This window comes from Erithacus rubecula, assembly GCF_903797595.1.
Source record: "Erithacus rubecula genome assembly, chromosome: 4".
Lineage (NCBI taxonomy): Eukaryota > Metazoa > Chordata > Aves > Passeriformes > Muscicapidae > Erithacus > Erithacus rubecula.
This window is the reverse complement of record NC_136686.1, coordinates 56,438,396-56,456,563: the sequence shown is the minus strand read 5'-3', so window position 1 is coordinate 56,456,563 and position 18,168 is coordinate 56,438,396. Positions and strand designations below refer to the sequence as shown.

General features: G+C 41.9%; 2 protein-coding genes across 19 annotated transcripts in view; one reads left to right on the top strand and one right to left on the bottom strand.

Annotated features, from left to right (window-relative positions):
* LOC306800817 (uncharacterized protein) overlaps positions 1 to 7,058 on the bottom strand; it is a 62,045-nt gene extending 54,987 nt beyond the window's left edge. For 6 of the 13 annotated variants that reach the window (XR_013773917.1, XR_013773918.1, XM_079303193.1 and 3 more), the window contains exons 1-2: positions 6,514 to 6,637; positions 5,902 to 5,968 (exon numbers count right to left, since the gene is read on the bottom strand). Coding sequence is in view for 5 of the 13 variants with exons in the window: in XM_079303193.1 (XP_079159319.1) it covers positions 5,902 to 5,968; positions 6,514 to 6,599 (153 nt within the window). In the remaining 8 variants the exon portion in view is untranslated. Of the gene's footprint in view, positions 1 to 4,910; positions 5,666 to 5,901; positions 5,969 to 6,151; positions 6,291 to 6,513 lie in introns of those variants that run through there. The other 7 variants (XR_013773919.1, XR_013773920.1, XR_013773921.1 and 4 more) reach the window with 5 other exon arrangements.
* KMT2E (lysine methyltransferase 2E (inactive)) overlaps positions 5,908 to 18,168 on the top strand; it is a 56,461-nt gene continuing 44,200 nt past the window's right edge. For 2 of the 6 annotated variants that reach the window (XM_079303117.1, XM_079303114.1), the window contains exons 1-2: positions 7,445 to 7,782; positions 16,370 to 16,426. The gene's annotated coding sequence lies outside the window, so the exon portion shown is untranslated. Of the gene's footprint in view, positions 6,291 to 7,247; positions 7,783 to 16,369; positions 16,427 to 18,168 lie in introns of those variants that run through there. The other 4 variants (XM_079303116.1, XM_079303113.1, XM_079303118.1 and 1 more) reach the window with 3 other exon arrangements.

Sequence of the window (18,168 nt, the reverse complement as noted above, 5' to 3'; positions counted from 1 at the left end):
TGGCTCAACAGATAAGACCATACTGCACAATCCATCATCAGTCTGACAAACTGGGCCACAAACACAGTGGCCCAAAACGAAGCAGCACAACCATCGCTTAGCACGTACCAATAAAGCTGGTAAAATACCTCTTAGGCCAGAGATTAAATTACTATCTCACTATCATGACCAGCTACAGTCCCACAGTCTCTTTGAAGGATTGCTTTGTTTTGCATTAATAAAGTGGCACAGTTCTGTACCTTCAATTTTTTTTTATCTTCCTTCACTAAAATCTGGGGACTCACATGACAGTCTTGTGTCATGACTAACCTGCTAAGTAAAGGCAGGAACATGGAAAAAGGGAGTTTAGCACAAGAATTGATGCTAATGCTTGTTTCCCCAGCTACCTCTTCATCTTAAGTTCTTGTGCCCTCCACACTAACTCTAACATCTCTATCTGCCACACAACCTAGTTCTGGACTTGTATTTGGTCTGTCTATAGCAGCTGTGATAGCACTGGATCAAACAGCTATCAAAAATCCACATACAACAGCCAACTGGGCAGAAAGATACTAACTTCTGTTAATAAAATACTGAAAATAAGCACTAAAAGAAAGCTTCATTAGTTAGGAATCTATTGAAGTTCACTGGAAACAAATCCATTACTATAACAAGTGGTCATAGAACTGATTTTTTAGAGTCAATGTCAAAAAGGTACCCATTATTAGCATACTCTTCTGCTGCAATGAGGTCTCCCCAAGAGCCTTCTCTTTTCATGTTGAAAATCCCCAGCTCTCTCAGCCTATTAAGTATTTCTGTTCTGAGTACTAACAGACCACACTGAGCAGGACTACAGCAGTCAAGCTAAACCTCTGAAGAGACGTGACATGCTGCTGCATTTCTACTTTTGAGTAGCATCTGCTGTATGACCATGCCATTATTAAAAAGCTCACAGATGGAGCACTCACAATAAGTTTCAGTAGTTTCTTTTGTCCAACACTTATTAAGTACAAAAATAGAGCAACTAAGATTTGCTTGTTTTTTGAGCTTGAAAAAAACACAAACTCTTGCTTTCTGTGACTGGATCACCTTCAGCTGTACTTCTGGGATGCTAGAGTCTCCAGATTAGTAATTTCCCAATGCTGGTACAGTCCAAGTCTCCAAAGTGGCAGTACTGCTCCCCATTTTCTTCCTGAAGATTTTAAAAAAGCACCATTGTACATGAACTACTTAGGAGCCATTCAGTCACAAGGTATTTTCATCAAAGAACTGCTATTGACAGCATTTCAGGGCTGCATTATAATCATGTCTGAGCACTACCTCACTTATGGAAGTATGTGGATGTTAATACTGCTCTTCAAAGCAACTAGTAGCTCATCAGAAAGATTCTACTTCAAGTAACAAGGTCATGCTGGAAGGAGAAAACAAGCCAATGCCCCACTTCTCTACTAAAAGGTCAGAGCAGTGAACCTGGTACAAACTCCCACTAATTCCAGGATTAGGAGGCCACACAACAGCTTTAAAGTAGCTTCTTTAAGTGAGGAACTCAACTGTTAAGAACTGTAGAACCAGCCAATAACCTGTATTCCTGATAAGCAAAACCTTAGTAATCTCAACTTTTTCATAAAGGATTATTATAACACGAAGCCTAAATCACTGTGCAAAGGGAGTTCTTGTCCTATTTGCTGTTTGAGCACTGAACACAGTCTGCCCAAATCCAGGTGGATAAACTGATCAGTTGTTAGTCACTAGAACTCCTTTACCTCATGCAAATAACAGAAATTCATTTGGCTTGTGACTACTGTGATCCATAGGTATCACTTTCCACAGTTAGCCAAGAACTCGTTCTGTAAGAATAATTTTACCCCAGCTATTACATTATCAGTCACTTCTGGATGTAGTAACCTTATTTCAAGTTTTACCCTGATCCAACAGAATAAACTTAAATCTAAAATCCTATGAACACTTAAGTAGCCTGTAGTGAGAATAACAATTCCCTTAATTTTGCAGGGTACCAGTTCAGTGAATCTGAAGTGCTCTTGCCATCCACAACTGAAGGTCAATCTAGCAACAACTTATATACTCAAAGTTTAGAATTATTATTTTGAGAGTGCCTGGCTCAGTGATTCTAGTTACACTAGTAAAAAGCATTTAAAAGAGGTGCCCCTCAAAACTCCTTTATAACTGCAGCTTTCCTGAGAAAAAGCATATCTAAGTTCACCAACAATTAAAAACTGCACATCTCCATTTTCCCAGCAGGTGCTTCATTCTGCTCCTGTTGAAAAAAGGAATGTTTGTCGAGCCACACAATGAAGATTCACATTAGAAAACCACCCATTACTATTAGGCTTATGTTTGATCTATTCTTTGCTTCTACTTCCCCCATGATCACTTGCAGAAGCAAGAATGAACAGCTGAAAAAAGGTTCAGGATCATCTTTCAGCATGAGCACTTCAGCAGTCTCAACTACGACATTAATGCACAGTTGGCTCTACTACACTGTTAGTATCACTCTCCTTTTCTCCCCTAAATACCCTTGAACTCCTGTCAGTCCCTTTGTATGGCTGAAAGTGAACAACACTGTTTAAGGAAGGTCTTAGCAAAGGCTCAGACCAGACATGCATGCACAGACAGGCTATCAGGGCAAGTTAGAACCACAAGTCTAACTGTTGGAGAACATCCCACCCATTGAAGTATCCTCATTAAGGAACAAATTGTAGCAGAAATTGTTAGTTTCCCTGGTAAGCTACCATAAATGTAAATTACACACTGTTTTTTATCCAGTCTCCCTCTCCAACAGCTCTTTTCTTTCCTTCTAGATTAAAACAGCATGCATCAGATTGGGCATGGGCAAATGCCCCATCTCAAAGAAATATACACATTTTGTTTTCACTCATTTTCCACACCACAAATAATTCATAATACATAAGACATTGGTTTGAGACTGCACCTGCAACGCTGCCAGAGCTATTGCTTCTTTCAAGAACAACCTTGAAAAAAACCAAGAAGTTATTAGCAGCTCATTAAAACTTGCCTTCATTTCAGTATCACAAAATCACTCTTTCTATATCATAAAATCTATGTCAAAATCACAGCCACACCTCCATTCAAGTACTGCTGCAATATGCTGCAAGTTACACAGAAAAATTTTAAAGTAATTAACTTCTTGGTGTTCAAGCAAAATCTATTATCAAAGCAAGTTACCTAACAGGCTGCTATAAGAATTAAAATTCTAGCTGATTTTCTAAACAAGCTGTTCTACAACATAAGCATTTAAACAGTTTCCTTACAGTAAGGCAAGCAATTATTGTTTCATAGTTATAGAATACATTCCTAAGTGCAAGTACTAATAAAATGTTTTTTCCCTCATCTTCAGTTAAAATTAACGTTCTCCCTGTAACACATCTGCAATGAAGTATCTGGAGTGTTACAATGTCCCACATAAATCAGTGGTCTGTTAAAACAATCACTGTACACTGAAAGCTTCACTGGAAGCTTCTATTACAAAGGATTATTTACCTTGGGTCATTCGATGCCTACACAAGAAGAATCAGTAATCCAGCCATTTTAATGTTTGATCAACAAACCAACTGACTCCTCCCAACACTACTTCCAGTAAGTTTAAAAAAAAGGTACAGGCTCACAATCCCTAGGACTCAAGAATCTTGCTCTTTTTAATGTGCACAGAAGTCAGTTGGCACAATGATCAGCTGACAGCCACCTTCTGACACTCAAAAAAAAAAGGCATTGCTCTTCCAGAAAACAGAGCTTACATCCTAAAACTTAAGCTCAAATGAGACTACAGACCTCTGAAAGCTTCACACTCATTCCTAATTACTGGCTTCTCCCTTTCTTTCCTGGTATCCTCTATAAACCTACAAAGGAAAAACGTAGTGCTGTTAGATGCTTCCAATCCTGTTTTTCTACCCCTCCTCCCACAACACAGAGATGCCCTGCAGGCTATATATGTGACCAGTGTGAACTACTTACAGTAGCTCCCAAGTCCCCAGTCAGTTCTTATGTAACTGAACTCCACCTCACCATATTACTTATGTAACATGTATAAAAGAGCATCTATTATACAGGAATCTTCTCTATTAGTCATAGACTCAGTTACTTTCATTCCAGTTCTCAAACAGCACATTTGTGAAATTCTCAAGCTTTATACCCTATCAGGTTGCTACAGTGGAGGTAAAAAGAAAAAAAATCCTGCCTTTCCAGGGACAGACTAAGAACAGAAAAAGCAAAATATTTTTAAATAGGACAATCCAACACCTTTAAATCATCAACAATTTTAACTGTTAATTTGCTCACTGGGTTAGATGCAGTGGCTAAATTTGCTCTCTGGCACACAAGAACAAGATATGGGAACTAGCACTGAATTGCTTTGAAAATATGAGAACCTCAAACTAAGAGTAACATTAATTGCATTCATTAAAGCAAAGGGTTAGAATTGGAAAACATACATTTTTCACTTCCCGTCCAGCAAATGCTGAAATAAAATAAATACCCAGAAAATATATTTGCCAACTTTCCAGGCCTATCCAGACCTGTGTAATGAGTTATTTTTTCTATGGACCTAAAAGTAGAACATGGGGAGTCCTCACAATATTCGCAGATAATATTTTTCACTTGGATTAATCGTAATACATCTAATCTATGTTGACTAATACATCAAATCCCATGGTAAAGATGCAGGCCATCTGGGGTCTGACTTTGGAACACACCTATCACCCCACAGAAAGCCTCTCAACTCCTGCAATAGGATTCAACAACACACGAAGAACAGCGATCCCCTTTTCCTGTTCAAAAAGAATAAAGCCATGAACACCTGGAAGATTTTTCCCTTGGCCCCTCCACCCGTACCCCCGGCAGAGCAACACTAAAACAGCCAAGACCTCCTCGTCAGAAGAACAACTCCGCATAGCCTGTGCATTTTCCTCAGCGGCTTTAATGAGGTCATTTAGACATCGCTTAAAACGACTGTTCCAGTAAGAAGCACTCCGTAACCCGCTGGAACTTAGCTCAGAGCAGAGCGCCTTGGCACCGAGCGGGCGGCACCGCCGGGAGCGCACCCGCTCCCACGCTCGGGGGAACTTTCCCTGGAGGTGGGTAAAAGCCTTGCGCAGAGAGGGGGCGGAATGGAAAGCTTCCCCCAAGAGCAGCTACACCCTGGAGGTGGGTGGAGAGTAAGGAGAAGCGAGAACCTTCCTCGGCAGCAGCTACACCCTCGTGCATGAGGCTGGTGGGGGAAGGGAACCAGCGCGGGCCCGACGCCGCCGTGCGGGAGGAGGGGGAGGGAAGCCCGGGCTCTCCCGGGCAGCCGCCGCCGCCTAAGCCAGCTTGGTCCGCAGCCAAACCCCACAGGAATGCAACGCGGTCACATGACCTCCGGCGGACGTGCAACTCCCTTCCCTCTCCAGGGACACCCTGCGCCATCTTGTACTGACGCAGTTACAAAGGCAGGCACCAGTTGCTCCCCTCTCGCTCGCTTCCCGCTCCTCTCGGTACAGCCCCGGCACTATTTGGGAAAGAGAAGCCCAGGCCTGGTCCTGCTTTCCTTTTCGCCAGCTCTTCGGGGACGCCCTGCCCGCGGAGTCCTCCCTGGCGCTGAGATCATGGCGCCCGTTTTCTCCCTTTGCCTCCCCCGGCAGCTCCCGACCCTGCCCAGCTGCGGCTGCCCCTGCTGCAGGATGATGTCAGCGCCAGCCAATCAGGGCGCGCCGGGCCACACGGGCCGGCGCGGCCATTGGCTGCCGCTCGGCTCCCGCCCCCCTCCTGACTCGGGCTCCGCCGCGGTTCGCTGCGGAGCCGCAGCCAAGGCACAAGAGCGGGGAGGGGAATAGGAGGGGAAGGAGGAGAAAAAAAAAAAAAAAAAAAAAAAAAAAAAGCCCTACACAAAAAACCGACAACCAAACCCACCAAGACGCCAGCCGCCATTTCGCGCAACAACAGGCAGAACCCGAGCGAGCAGCCCCAGCCAAGCGCCCTAAGGAGAGAGAGAAAGAGAAAGAAACAAGAGACACACGCACAGAAGAATTAGACAGGAAAAAAATACCCATAGACTCCGCCATGATCACAAGACGTTTAATCGCCCCCCCCTCCTCCCTCAGACTTAATGCCCCATTACAGCCGCCTCCTTTGCGTCCAACCAGCTAGCAGATCCCTTCACCTCGGCTCCCTCCTGCCGCAGCAGCAGCTGTTTAGAGCCCCAAACTCTCTGTGCCCAAGGTGTGGGGGGACGCTAGTCTATGGCGCTGCTGCTAACTGCTTCTCCAGTCACCCGAATGTGGCGGCTCCATCGAGGCAGGGTAAGAGCTGCCAGCCCAGCTTTTATCTGGTGCCCCGAGTTTGCGCACTGAAGGAGGCTCGCTCAGCCCCTGGTGGGCGTCGAACGAAACCCCAGCCGCCGCCTCCCCTCCCTCCATCAGCCGTATCGCTGGAGGGGCTGAAGCCGGGCAGGGGAGGCAGGGCGGCGTACGGGTACAGCGGGAGCTGGGAGGAGATATGGCGGTAGGAAGGGGGGCTCCTTACGAATGGCTGGGGCTGTGCCTGCCCTGAAGGGCTGAGCGAGCTCCTGGCTTTGGCAGCGCCCGCTGGTCTGGATGGAAGCGCGCCATTCCTGCTCCCCGAGCGCCGTTCCCTAAAGGGCAAACGAGGCTCGTTCGCTGCTTGTCTAATTCCCTGCAGAACAGAAATGCCTTCAGGGAGTGCTGTCCCACTCGCTTTAAGGAAAGAAGCTTTCTCCCACTTGCCTTTGAGTCCTAAACGCTTCGGGGAAGATTCTCAGCCTCGAGTGTCTTACTGAGAGTTTCAGTCAAAAACCTCCTGAGCAGGTCTGCCAAAACTCCCGCTCCTTTCTCGCTCCCCTCTTCCCCGCCCCTCAGGTAGTTCTTCTGCGTGTGTGAGATCCGGCAGGTCTGCCCGGCTTTTCGCGCAGTCTAGGCCGAAAATGTGCTGTTAAGAGATTCATAAAGAACACGTATGCTGACAGCATCGACGGTCGTGAGGAAGAAGCCGGAGGCTGGGGGTGTGAGAGCAGCCGAGGAGGGAGTTTTGGCGTTTATTCCTCCGAGGATGCAGCTCTGACTCAGACACCCTCGCTCCCGCCCGCGCTCGGCCCCACAACAGGCCGGGACGGAGCCCCCGCCCCTCCCGCGCGGGCTGCGCCGCCGGGGCTGCGGATCGCCCCCGGCACCAGCCCCCGCTGCCGCCGCCCCTCCTCCGCTGCCCTACTTCCCTCCTCACGGCCCCCCTGCCCAGCCCCTGCCGCAGTCTGGTGCCGCGGCCGCGCCCAGACCCCGGAGCCGTTCGGCGTGTTGCAAAATGGACTCTGAGGGCTCGGCGGGCGCGGGCTGCGCTCCCAGCCCGTAAGCAAAATGGCGGCTGTTTGGCTTCGCCTTGGTAACCCTGCCCCTGTCAGGCGGGGCGGGTGAGCCCCGTGCAGGGGGAGGGAGGGGAGAGCGGACGCCATTTTCCCAGAGAGAGGCAGTGACATAGAAGGGAGCGTAGGAGGCTGGAGGGAGGGAGGCACGGGAGCAGCGGCGGCAGCACCGGGGTTTGTACACAGGTCCCAGGGCAAAGGCGCCTTTGAGCTGGTCCCTGTAGGGTTCTGCGCACTGAGCTAGGTTTGGGGGGAGGGGGGGTCTCCTCTTTCCCTTTCCTTTCTTTTACTAGAGCCTGCTGAGGGCTGAGTCCTACCTAGGGTAGGGATATCCGCAGTGGGGCTGTTGCATTGTTTTGGTTGGGATAGAGAAGGGGCTCAGCTGAGGGGTCCTGCTGCCTGGCCTGTGACCATTACAGGTGAGTCTTTGGTTATTGCCAGCATATTCTGCTGTGGGTGCTTTGGGGGAGGGGGAGGTGGGAAAAGCGAGTGAAATGCGACGGGAATGTCTCATTACCTTCGGTGCGAGTATAACTCCTTCTCACCCTGAAATGTGTTTCATTTCTGTTCGAGTTGCCTTGAATTTGCTTTTCCTTTTGTGGGGTTTGGTTAAAAAATGGCAGGCTGTCGCTATATCTTATGAATATGGCGGGTTACTGTAACTGGAGGAGCTGAGGAGAATTTTTTGGCAGTTACGCCAGATTTATGCATTATGCTTGGAAAATGAGCCAAAAGGAGCTATTATGTGACAACATAGGCTTCCTTGGGCTGGCGGTTTTCAGAACGGGTTTGTGCGTTATTGGGACTGCGTATTGAGTTTTACGAAGCATGGGGAAGCCTATTCTTTTCCTCCATCCTGTATATTTTTGCTTTGTGGTGCTAAAATGGCTCGTTATAGGCCTAATCGCTTTGCCTTCCACACCCCCGCCTCCCTGCCTGCCTCCGTGTTAATATCTGCGCTTCGTGGTGTAACCTGGACAAACGGAGAGCTGTCCCCAGGAGTTTCTGTGCCAATTTAAAAGGGGATCATTCTCCCCACCCCCTTTCTCCAGGCTGTAAGTAGTTACGCTGGTGCACCCCTTTCTTGCCTTAGTTTCTGCAGCCAGTGTTCGTGTTCCCTGGGTGGCATATTTCATTCTCTTTCCTGAAGCAGTGAGTATTGGTGGGTCAGACCGTATTGCAGACACAGGAGAAGAGAAACAAACGGTTCACTGTGTACTACTAAATAGGGTAGAGAAACATAATATAGCCTGATTATAAAGGTCCTGTATCCCCCATACTCGGCTATTAGGCAATGTGCGGTGTCTGAAAGCCCTCAGGTCCCTGAAATGGTACATACTACGTGTCGTCAAAAGCAGAAGTTCAGTGCTGCATCTAGATTTAGGAATGTTTTAGTCTGTTTATTTACAGTATCTTAAAGGAATAATAACGAAGCATTTTTGCTACTCAGGGTTCAGATCAGAGAAAAGCAGGAGATATCCATGGTAGTACTTGCAACGTATGATTAATTGATTATCATCACTATACTTTTAAAGTTACTTTTAAAAAAATGTGGAGCATATTTATTAATTTCCCTCTTTTGTCCTTTAGAGATTCTAAAAATGGCGGCCTCAGGCTGATGTTGTGGTAATCTAATCAGCTCGGGTCCTCCACACCCCATGCAGTGCGTTTGTCTGCAGCATATTAGTGTCTTACTATGTTTAAATGAAAAGGCTGTTCCCTTCAAATAACGAACAAAACAGCTCTCGCCATTACTGCGATTTAAAAATGCTGTGTTCCAGCTGATTAATTTTATTGGTTATGTGTGTGAAAGGCAAGTGAACGAGACCACTCTTGTCGGGGAGAAGGGGGTGGAAAGAGGCAACAGACTCAAGCAGCTCCTTCGAGGGGTGTGTATATAGTACTGTAAGGTAATATGTATGTCAGTTTAGTAAATTGGAAAAGCTCCTGCGTTTGTGATCGATACTGTACAGCTGTCTGTTCTACTGACAATGTAAAATCAGTAATATTTATCAACGTTGAGTAGTGGATTAGAATCACTAAGTCAGCCAGCTAAATTCTTTGTGGAAACACATTTGTGAATGTCATGTTCATCTTCCAGGAAATACCTTCACTGGACATTGGTGTAGTAATTCCATGTATTCATAGTTTGAGAATACAAAATGAACTTAAGGGAATAATGCACGCAAGATTATAACCTGTTACTTTATGTAAAGACATGGAATTTCTTCTACTGCCATGTATTCTTGGCATTACATTTTTCTTTTCTTTTTTAATATCGCTATATAAGTTGCATATGCGGTAATACATATACAAGTACTGAGGGAAGGTGCGGTTTGTAACCTCTAATTTTTTTCCTATATGAAATATGAACCTTTTAGTATCACCACTATAAATATGTTTGAGTGGGGGGAAGGGAGGTCACAAGGATTCATTATTTGGTAGTTGGTGTAGTGTACTCTGATACATACTATAGAGGCTGCAAATTCTATGTTTTAAGCAACAATAACAAAAAATAATTTTTTACCTTTTTTAAATGCTTGTCTTTAATCTCGTCCTTTAAATTAATGAGATATGAATTCCTATTCCAGTATAGCTTTAGAACCTTCTGGATTTAAGCAATCAAAAGTGAGGTATTGAAGTGGCAAAGCTGTCTTCAATCTCTGACGAATTTTAATTTGAATACCATTTAGGAGCACTGATGTGGGATTTAAGGTCTACCTGCAGTTGAACAGTAAGGTGGTTAGACTTTCAGGGTGTTGTTAATGCATGCCTTTAGTGTGTTTTGAGGCCAAAGGCTGAGTGATTTCATTAATTCTCCAGTAATGCGTGCTCCCATCTTCAAATACAATTTTGTTTCCTAAACCACGTCTTATTCTCTTTATTTAAAAGTACATGAGAAAGACTTTAAAGACTTTATGGGCCTTTATGGAAACCTTTTTCCTTGTTCTTTCCTTGCCTTCAGTTGAGAGTTCCTATTCTTGATGCTGTACAGTCTGCAGCTCTTCTTGGCCTCTGTCATGTTCTCAAGCAAGCATCTGATTCACAAATGGAGTAAAATAACTTGGTACACTTTGCAAAAACTGTTTGGGGGAGGGCAATGAAATAACCCCAAAAAACCTCATATTCAGTTTTTACAGCTTACTTTATCCACTAAAGACCTCTTGGGAATTTAGAGATCTTCCATAGTTTTTCTGTATGAGTTTTAATGAGTCAGTTTGCCTTCATGACTCAGTTTCTCCATCTGTAAAAACAGACCTGTGGTTTGTTTTAAGGAGATGAGACAAAATCTACCTTTATTTAAAAAAAAATAAAAATAAAAATTCTACCTTTATTTTTAAACTCCATTGGTGTTTTTATTTATGTAGTCATAAAGAATAAAATATCCCCACTCCCCCAAAACTAATACTAACTTTTTGAAAGAGGGAAGGTTTGAAATCTAAATTCCTTCTTTTTTTAGGACGTGTCTGTTCCACAAGCATTGTTACAAATGCAGTAGTATGGATTGGGGTTATGAAACCATTTATGTATCTTGAAGTTTTTCATATCTAAAGGAAAAATTTGCTTGTCACTTAGCCTTTTGGGTGAGTGTTTTTGCCATCTGGGAAGTTCCAGAGGGGAAAAATAATGAGTCTTTAGACTAAATCTAGGGAAAGTTTCTCTTAGGACTAAGTAACCTCTTCAGGTTACTTTGAAGTAGTGCAACTCCTGATTTCTCTTGGACAATTTCAGCATACGCAACTATTAAAGTTCTGTTGGAAAGCAGCAGAAATGCAGAAATCAGTGTCACACTGAAGGCTGAAATGTTTCTCCAGTTTTGATTTTGTTTTGTCTAAGGACAGTCTTAATTTTGCATGCACACTAAAACTAATTTTAGTAAGGACTATTTGTGGGACTGAGTTAAGGATTGGTGTATGTATGTAATTGTGGAATCGTGGTATTGTTCTAACTAGATTAATGTACATGAAGGTTTAATGAAAATATTTTTGCTGTTGTCACGTGACATTCTAACAAAATGTAGTGGGAGGAGTTTAGATGGGCAAAGATATAAAATAAAACCCAATTTAGACTTCTGCAGAGATCCTAAAGAAGTGCATCTATGTTATTTGCCTCATGACTTCCATACATTTGTGAATCTCTCAAAAGCAGATTTTGTTGGACAGTGTTTTTTTCAACAGGTACACCGTTTAAGTGTTTCCACTGTGCAAATAGCTCTGATTTATTGCTGGGTGACACTTCAGGTATCTCTGGGGGAAAAAAAGTTTCCACAGATGTGCAGTGTGGATTAGGGAAAAAACTCTCAAATCCATGCTTCTAAATTCTGGATTATTTAAAATATTAATTTTAGTGGTCTTTTGAATGGTGCAAGATGGAAATTTCTATCTACTTCAGTGTTCACATTTTCTTAGTAACTGAGGAGTTGTTCCCACAAAGCATAATCTCTTTGAGGATCCAAAATTCTTCTCATGACCTTCACATTATAGAAGAAACCTGCTGTAGTTGTGTTTGAAGAAAACCTTCTGTTAACCTTTAAGGCATAACAAATAAGTACTTAAACCTCTTCAAGTTTCATGTATTTGCTAGGAGATATTGAGATTATTTTTATTTCCTCTTGCAAATCTTAATGTATTAATGAAACAAGCAAGATTTAAGCTGTGTTGGTTGTTAGAAAATTTTAGTAAGGTTATCTGTAAACCTTTGAAGATAGTTTTATTGCAGGGTATATTTTTTAACATGCCTGAACTAGGTGGTTTTGTGTCTTATTTTTCAAAATTAAAATATGAGTAAGGAATATAATAAATAAGTGTCCATTCAAGTTATGTGTTTCAAAAGTACATGTGAAGAATACATTTTATATTCTAGTATATATATATTATGACAGCACACAGATTGCATCCTGTGAAAGTGGAGTATGTTTGTTACTTTGGGGTATTACCAGAGTGCTACCTCTTGATTCATACAGTGCTTACATGGAGATCCAGTGCTGTAAAACTAAGTGAGACTTTGAAGGACCAGCAATTTTGCAATTAGGCACTGCCAAAGTAGGAACTCGTATTGTTCCTAGTTTTAGAGTTTAAGATTTGTACTTGGATAGTGTAGATACTAAAATTTCATATTCAGGCTCATGTTAAGGAAAGTTTTTCATTTTATTCTTATTTGTAGTTGCATTTTTTTGTATTTTATACCATCATACTCTAGGTAATCATTCACTTTTATATCTTCATCACAAAAGTAAATTGCCATCAAGTTCAAAGACAAGATGATAAGACTAAATTTTAATGACATTATAGTACTTTATATTGCAACTTAAGAAGAAAGCCATATAATTTGTTGCTGGCCCCCTTATCATATAATGGTGTGAGTAGGAAGGAACCTTCAAAACCACCTTGTTCCAACGCCTGTGCCATGGGCAGGGACACCTTCCACTAGACCAGGGTGCTCAAAGCCTCATCAAAGTCTGGCCTTGACCTTCCAGGAATGGGGCATGCACTGCTTCCCTGTGCAGCCTGTTTCTAGTGCCTCAGAACCCTCACTGTAAATGATTTTTTCCAACCATCTAATCTAAATCTTTCATATTTTAGTTTAGAACCGTTCCCCCTTGTCTTATTAGTATTAGTACTCATGTAGAAAAGTCACTCTCCCTCTTTTTTTTTTTTTTTTCTATTTTTTTTTCTTTTAATTAAGCCCCCTCTAGGTACTGAAAAGCTTCACTGAGGCATTTGGAGCCTACTCTTCTCCAGGCTGAATAACCCCTGTTCTCTCAGCCTGTGTAGGAGAGTGCTTAGGCCTCTGGATTGTCTTTGTGACCTACTCTGGATCTGCTCCAAAAGCTCCATTTCTTCCTTGAGTTGCAGACCCCAGAGCTAGACAAAGATCTGCAGGTGGGATTTCTTGAGAGCAGAGCAGAGGAGCAGAATCACCTCCCTTGACCTGCTCCCAGGCTGCTTTTGGTGCAGCCCGGGGCATGGTTGGCTTTCTGAGCTGAGAGAGTGCACATTGCCAGCACTGCAAGCCTCTGTCCTCCTCAAGGCTCTTCACCCATTCTCTGCCCAGCCTGTACTTTTGTTTCCCTGACCCGGGTGCAGCACCTTGCATTTGGCTGTATTGAGCTTGATGAGGTTCACACAGGCCCACCTCTCAAGCCTGTCAAGGTCCCTCTGGATGATATCCCTTCCCTCCTGCATGTTGCCCACCCCACAGAGCTTCACGTCATTGACAGACTTGCTGAGAGTGTGTTTAATCCATGTCACCAGCAAAGATTTTAAACAGCTGTGGTCCCAATAGCAGTTTGTGAGGAATGCCACTCATCACTTGTCTCCACTTGGACATGGAACTTGACAGCTTGCAACTCTCAGGAGTGCAGCCATGCAGTCAGTTCCTTATTCACCAAATGGTCCATCCATCTTACTCACGTCTCTCTCCATTTTATAGTTAAAGATGTGCTGAACAGTTACTTATCAGTGATGGGAACTGATAAAACTAATGGCCTGTATTTGCCACTCAGGAATTTAAAGTTCTATATAGAATGGTAGTTTTGGGTCTTTTACCTTGAGGTGTTCTGAATATTTAAATTTGTCTGTGTTCATTACTCTTTAACTCTTCTAAACTAGTAGGGCAGAAGATACTTTTTGACAGTCGTTGATGCTCTTAGCCTTGCCTTGAGTAGACAGAGGGAGCTAACTTCTAGTTAGAATGGTTGTAATGGGACTGAGTTTCAAACTGTATCACAAGACAGATGATATGCAAGTCCACAAGACAGATGATATTCAAGTCTAGACGGTTAATCCTGTTTTAAATATTGATTTAAAGAAAGTTTTCCAATAAGGAGTGATTTTAGTCAGTTCTGATTAGACTGAAGACTTGAGAATTGCAGCAACTTTATTTATAACTTTTGAGGAAGGTACAGAGTGATTACATGTGTCCTTTGGTTTCCAAACCTATCATTCTAGAACTGTGAAAGAAACATGAATACTTTATATATAATTCATAAACAATACAGTAGTTATTTTACTGGTGATAAGGGTAAGGTTCCTCCCTCAAATGCTTACCAAGTAATTCTGCTGGGGTTTTTTTCTGTTTGCTTTGGATGGGAACATTTGGTGTGAATCTTTAATATCTTTAATATTATGACGGGTTTTTATGAATGACTGTGTTGTGGGGTACTTTTAAATGTTTGTGCTCTTGTCTTACTTTCCAGTAATATCTTTTGTGCGGGAAGACAAAAGCCAAACACTGCTTTTTGTTCCTTCTGTGTAGCAGTAGTAGTGAAAATTAAAGCTGTTTATTGAGCTTCCATTGCTGAGCGGAATTTCTTTGTGCTTATTTAAAGATCAGGTATTTTATATCTCTGTTATTACAATTGAAAAACATACTGAAACCTCCATTGAAAACACAAAGCTATAGAGTTAAAATGCATGGAATCAAAATTTCTTAACCCAGATTATACAGTTTTGCAAAGTAATTGCAGCTGAAAATAAGTTGGGGTTTTTTTTCATAGAAGTAGGAAGGAAGTAGGAAGGATCTTTTCCCCCTTGTCCTATTAGTACTAGTGCTCATACATACACTTCTGTATTTTTCTGTGTGTCCTTGAACATGAAATAGTCCCTCCATCTGTTCCCTCATTTTTTCTTGCCAGTATCTTCCCCAAGTTTTTGTAAAGAACATTGAAATACTGCCAGATTGTTACCAAAAGATATAGTCCATGTTGAACTGTAGTTAAAATGACAATGGAGTTGTTCTAACTGCTGGAAAGAATTTAAAGTTTGTGTTTGAAAGAATGTGACTTTCTGACTTGCTTGTGTTTAGATTTCTAGGCATAACTGTAGCAGTTAGGTGAATGTCTACAAATTGCTTCCATGAATAAAAGTAGAAGTGCTGTTGAGCTATTTAGGTAAATCAAATACCACAGATAAAAAAGAGGAGCTAGTTTTTGAAATCTATATAAATGAAAATATATGAAAACAAAAACATGCTTAGCTGAAGTCAGACTTGAAGTAAGCCAGAAGAATTTACTTCTTCTGTAGTAGGTAGCTGGTAATTACAGTAGACTCCCAGGTCTTATTATGCAGCATAGAAAAAAATATTTTTTAAAATTTGATATCATGAAGCCTGCAAAATATTAATAGTGATGAAGGCAATACTAATATCTGTTTTTAGCTACATATTTTTTCACCCCAAAACCTGTACTTGTAGGGAGGAATATTGGTGACTGAATTGCCATGAGGTATACTGTTATATTTAATAAAAAATAAATAAAGTTAGCCCATACAGTTGTAGATATTAATTTAGAGTATTCTTACAGAATGTGGACTGTATATACTGGTAGAAAGTCTTTATATTTTAGGATATTTGTCAAGACTAGAAGTGTAAAGTAACAGATGAAGTGTTTTGTTTGAGAGTAATTGCTAAGTCACATACAGGCAGTTTGTCTAAGTATAATCAACAGCTTTTTATCATTTTGTGCTAGATGGAGAAATACTCATTTGCAATAAAGTAGTTGACACAAAAAATTTCATAAACCCAAGGTATTTTTACTGGGAAACTACTTCATTAACATTCTTAGCCTTTGAATTTTTCTTTAAAGGCATTTTACAGTGGTAGACTGTAACAGGCTAATGTTAGGTAGCTATGTACTTCTCCAAGCAATAAGCAATATTGCAGTGAAAAACCAATTTTACTTTTCTTCATGTGCTGTACTTGTTTTGTATTTTACAGTTTCTTGTCTCTCCAGCTCAAATAATTTATGATGGTTTTTGAATGGCCTCTTTTTGCTCTAATATATTTTCAGGAGTATAGCAAGTGTTCAGTAACTTACAGACATCAAACAATTGGCTGGGTGTTGAGTTCTGCAAATTGAATATGTAAAATCTGTAATCATGGTGTGCGATAGTATATCTGCATACTGCTTCTTTTATTGATTCCTGTTCAATCAAATAATTCTTACTCTTTCTGTAACTGCTTTTACCTTTATTTCCCTTCTACCACTCATTCTTTTTCTCTTCCTAGTCCCATATTTTGTCTAACTTCCACTGAGAGAGGAAAAGGAGTGAAGAGAGAGAAGAGGTAAGGGCAAGTCTTCATGTTTTAAGAGACTGGCATAAATATTTGAGGAAGAGACCTTGCTTTCACTCCCAGAATAAGCAAGAGCAGTACTGTTGGACCAGATAGTAAGGGAAAGTAGCTTATGTCTGGTGGAAAGCAGCTTTGGTGTATAGCAGAGGCTTGGCTAAACTGGCAGACCAACTCTTGGTTTGAACTTAAGTGTGGCTTGCTTTGTGCAGCATCTCTCTAATGCATGTTGTGACCTGTGTACTATGTATGCATAAATCTTGGATGCCATGAAGGAGGCAGGGAATTTTATTTCAGTTTTAGATACTAAACTGATCAATTCGTAAAGTTGGGCTGTCATTCCAAACATGACTGTGGTCTTTGTTGAATGTAAAATCCTGTGCTTGTCTCGGGATGTTCATAAGCTGAAACAAGCTGCCCAGAGAAGTTGTGGGTTTCCCATTGCTGGAAGTGTTGAAGCCCAGGTTGGATGGGGACCCGAGCAGCTTGGTAGCTGAGGTGTCCCTGCCTATTACAAGGATGTTAGAACTGGATGATCTCTCAGGTCCCTTCCAACCCAAGCCATTCTGTGATTCTGTGCTAGTAGATCATGCTTATTGGCACTACTTTAAAAGCAAAGTTGGAGGAGGAGTCTTACTTTACTTTAGTTGGTTGTAATAGCAGCCTTTCTTAAATAATGGTCTAATGATTAAGTTGGTCTGTGTCAATACAGCCAATAATGTAATAAACCAGAAATTTGACAGGGCTAGGAACCAAGTAGCCTTGATCTTTCTGAAGCTTACTGAAAATCCAAAAGGAGATGGGGGAAACTGTGAGCAATGTCCTGTTAGACACAGGGAGGGGAAGCATAATGATTTTAGCCATTGTCTGTCACGTGTGACTTCAAGCCAGTCATAGCAGGTAATTTTTTGGATTTTTGTCTGTCTGACAGGGCACATGAGGAGGAAATTAGATGGACATGAATACTGACAGTGTGTAGGTGACCCTGATCATAGGAGATTATTTAGGGGTTTGTGAGTGAGGCTGGAGGCTGAGGCTGTGATGAGGAAGAAGATACTGCTGAGAAGGATATAGAGAACATTAAATCAGTGGGAACATTTAAGCATGCACTACAAATACCAGATTTCTTCCAGAGCAAGTTGTTTTTACTATATGATTTGCAGGAGTTAGTAATGTATAGGTCTTAATTTGTATATTTGAGTGTGCCTACTATGTCTCATTTTTCCTACTCATCTTTGCTTTCTGTCTCAGCACAAATTAGAAGTAGACTGCTAACTTACCTGTTAGGTTGATGTAGAAAGCAGCAAACAGCAAATTCACATTTGGACTTGGAGTTTTTCTGCATGGTTCTTACTGCAACTGCAGTGGTAACATCTGGAAGTTGGATATCCATCCTCATCTTTTAGGAAAATCTGTACGGTTACAGAGAATATTAGGGAAAACAGAGAAAACTTCCTTGTATGTAGGATTAGTCATTTATTCATGTGTTCTGCTTCTAGGTCTGATTAAAGGCGTGTTACTTCCTGAGAAACAGACAGCAATGAATAAATATTGATTACTTAATATATTTATTGATGGTATGTGTATATATGCTGCATATTTTTTCCATATTTGTGTTTCCATATATATACATATATGCGTGTGCACAGTATAGTTCACTATTTGAAGGATATCTAGAATGTACCATTAAAATGTTGGTTTCTCTTGCTAATTTTGAAAATAATCTAATTCTTGTT